At 54.2% G+C, this 3,212-nt stretch overlaps 2 protein-coding genes across 2 annotated transcripts; one reads left to right on the top strand and one right to left on the bottom strand.

Annotated features, from left to right (window-relative positions):
- Window positions 1-14: 14 nt before the first annotated feature.
- H257_19316 (hypothetical protein) lies at window positions 15-997 on the bottom strand (the record flags this gene model as incomplete). The annotated part of the gene is made up of 3 exons (XM_009848461.1): window positions 770-997; window positions 575-719; window positions 15-529 (listed from the first exon to the last, which is right to left on the bottom strand). Coding segments are annotated over exons 1-3 (759 nt in total), but the record flags the coding sequence as incomplete, so codon positions are not given.
- Window positions 998-1,422: 425 nt separating this feature from the next.
- On the top strand, window positions 1,423-3,029 carry H257_19317 (hypothetical protein; the record flags this gene model as incomplete). Its single annotated transcript, XM_009848462.1, has 5 exons — window positions 1,423-1,612; window positions 1,665-1,809; window positions 1,853-2,613; window positions 2,684-2,804; window positions 2,891-3,029. Coding segments are annotated over exons 1-5 (1,260 nt in total), but the record flags the coding sequence as incomplete, so codon positions are not given.
- Between the last annotated feature and the right edge of the window lie 183 nt (window positions 3,030-3,212).

Here is a 3,212-nt window from a genome sequence, read left to right on the forward strand (position 1 = left end):
TCGGTCAAGTTGACGTGGTGGATGATGAATTGGTTGCCGATGGCCACGATGTGCGTGTCGGGGACTCGCTGGGCCACCCACACCGCCGACGCCCCCGAGTCGTCTGGCAGGATGTGGAATACCCACCCTTCCTTGGTGTCAGTCACAGTCAGCGTCTCCCCCGCTTCGCTGTACACGGCGTCGCCTTCCCATTCGGCGCCATAGTACCCGTACTGTACGGCCAAGTCCCCCATGAGTTGGACGGCCTCTCGCGCTGTCTTGGTGCGTTCAAAGGCCACGCGCGCCAGCTCTGTGATATCGAAGAGCGCTTTGCCGCCTTGGGTAGCTGGTTTGGCCCACAAGTTGGCCCCGCACGTGCTTTCGCCGATGGCCAGTTGATGCTCGTTGATGATGGGATACAGACCGTCGATGTATGCATATGTGGTGGCCACCTGGGGGATTTGACCAATGATTGGGGTCTCGGTCCAGTTGTAAAAACCGCGTTCAAGGTTGGACAAATAGTACGCAGGGGCGCCGCGGTCACTGCCCACTACAATGTGATTGAACATGATGTGGCAGGTCGTGGACCACCCACCGTATCGGGGAAACGCTTGGCGGAGGAGGGGCACGTTACGCAACGAGCCACGGGGATGACTGAGTTGGGGCACTTTCGTAAGACGAAAGTCACACGACGAGCAGTCGGCCGTGTGCGTGGTCATGGGCGACCCGCTGGCAGAAGCCTGGCATTGCATTCATTTTGAGTGACGAGTCGAAGGAACTTGTGACCTACCTTGGCGCCGACAAGGATCACAGTGCACTTGTCAGGTTCGTGGAGTTTTGCCGACGACGCGGCTGCGATGGTCGCAAGCACAGGCTCAACGATGCGCATGTCCAAAATGAATATGACAAGCCAAAGATGAGTTCACGTTATGGTGGATATGCTGCTTTCCGAAACTATCTCGAGGCCAACTCAGGTGTCCCGACCCGTTGTTATACTGATCCCCTTCTCGCAACTTCAACTCTTGAACTCCCGTTGTGACGTCCAGGTCGTAACGACGAAAAGTCAAATATCCTCAATGTGTTATAATTGTGGTTGGGGGATTGGATATCTTTGCACTTTGGCAATGCCAAAGTGTACGGGAGGTAGAGGTTATCCTAACGCTATAGAAATCTCATTACGATGGCCCGAGTTGAAGGTATATGACAGTCAAAACCACAGCATTCATAGTGCAATTGTGAAATTGAAACGAAAAGAGCAACGACGACGATGGGAACACCCCGACTGAAATGATATGCTTACAGTCCGACGTGTTCATGTGCAGTAAGTACCGGTACAGTACAGTACCAACTACTCCTGAGTACAGTACGTATTAATAGTACTTCGAGGTAGTACTACGTAGTACTAGTAGTACAGTACTAGTAGTAATACAGTACCTGCCACATGCCAAATACTTCAAGTACTACTACAGTACCCTGCCTAGTGGATACTCCTCGTCCAGTTCACTTTTAAACTCGGCAAAGCAGAAAGAAACCCATCATGTTTGTGCTGGCCATTCTGTCTGCGGTCGCGGGCGTGGCCGCCGCGCGACAGTACGACACTGATCGATGCACGATCTTGCTCGTCGGAGCCAAAGTAATCAATCCAAACCTACAGCAAACGAGTACAATTCTCACGCTTCGAATAGGCCTCGGCCACTGGCACACCCATGACGACCCACACGGCGGACTCGTCCAACTATGACTTCCGCATCGCCAAGGTGCCTCAACAGCAACATGCCACTGGGACGAGCCGCAACGTGCCGTTGTTGCGCCAAGAATACCCCCGATATGGTACTCGTCCAAGCCCAAGACGGTGGCTAACAAGCGTTTGTAGTTGGTCGGGATCGGGGCGCCAAAGAGTACTTTCGTGAAAATCTCGAGCCAGGCTTTTTCAACTGGACCGAATCCCCCACCATCGGTCAGATTCCTCAAGTGGCCACCACGTACGGGTACATCGACGGCATGTACCCCATCATCAACGAGCACCAGCTAGCCTTTGGCGAAAGCACTTGTGGGGCCAAATTGTGGGCCAAACCAGCTACCCAAGGCGGCAAAGCGCTCTTCGATATCACAGAGCTGGCGCGCGTCGCGCTAGAACGTACGAGAACCGCGCGAGAGGCCATCCAACTCATGGGGGACTTGGCCGTGCAGTACGGGTACTATGGCGCCGAGTGGGAAGGCGACTCAGTTTTGAGTGAAGCGGGGGAGACTCTGACTGTGACAGACACCAAGGAAGGGTGGGTGTTTCACATCCTGCCAGACGACTCGGGGGCGTCGGCGGTGTGGGTGGCCCAGCGAGTCCCCGACACGCACATCGTGGCCATCGGCAACCAATTCATCATCCACCACGTCAACTTGACCGACTCGGACAACTTCCTCGGCTCCTCCAACCTCTACGACGTGGCCAAACGCAATAACTTCTGGGACGGCCAGTCCGACTTTGACTTTACAGTCGCGTACGCCGAGCCCTTTGACGCTGACACGAGCAAAATCGTGACCCGCCGCCAATGGCGTGTCCTGACGCTGGCCAATCCAAAGCTAAACTTGAGTCCGTTCACGGATGTTTACGGCACCGACTATCCGTTTTCCGTCGAGGTACTAACTACATTGACAAATGACTCTAGGAATAGTATCTCCTTGACGATGGTATGTACATTGACGTTAGACTGGTCGCATTCTGACTGTGCACGACATCATGCGCATCCAACGCGACCACTACGAAAACACTCCGTTCGACTTGACCCAAGGCCCGGCGTCTGGACCATACGGCAACCCCGCTCGCTACGGTAACCCTAGCCACCTAGCTAGCTATGATTCGTAACCCTACGTAGCATATACTAAAGGAAATGATTGGTTTGAATGATTTTTATAGGCACGGGGCCCAATGTAACAGCGCCTGCGTGGTCGAACGGCCAACGAACGATCTTTGAACGACCGATCTCATACCACACGACAGCGTACTCGTACGTGACGAGTTTGCACCCCACGAATGACAACCTTTCACTGCTCTGGTACTGTATCCCAGCTGGAATCGCTCTCTAACTCACGAGATAACATAACTGGGGCCTAGGTTTGGGGCTAACGTCCCCCACTCCACCGCGTACGTGCCCATCTACACCAAAGTGAGCTCCGTGCCAGCGTTGACTTCGCACGGATCTCTCCGACGCTTCGACTTGAATGTGTCGTTCTGGTTG

This window comes from Aphanomyces astaci, assembly GCF_000520075.1.
Source record: "Aphanomyces astaci strain APO3 unplaced genomic scaffold supercont1.478, whole genome shotgun sequence".
Taxonomy (NCBI): Eukaryota; Oomycota; class Saprolegniomycetes; order Saprolegniales; family Verrucalvaceae; genus Aphanomyces; species Aphanomyces astaci.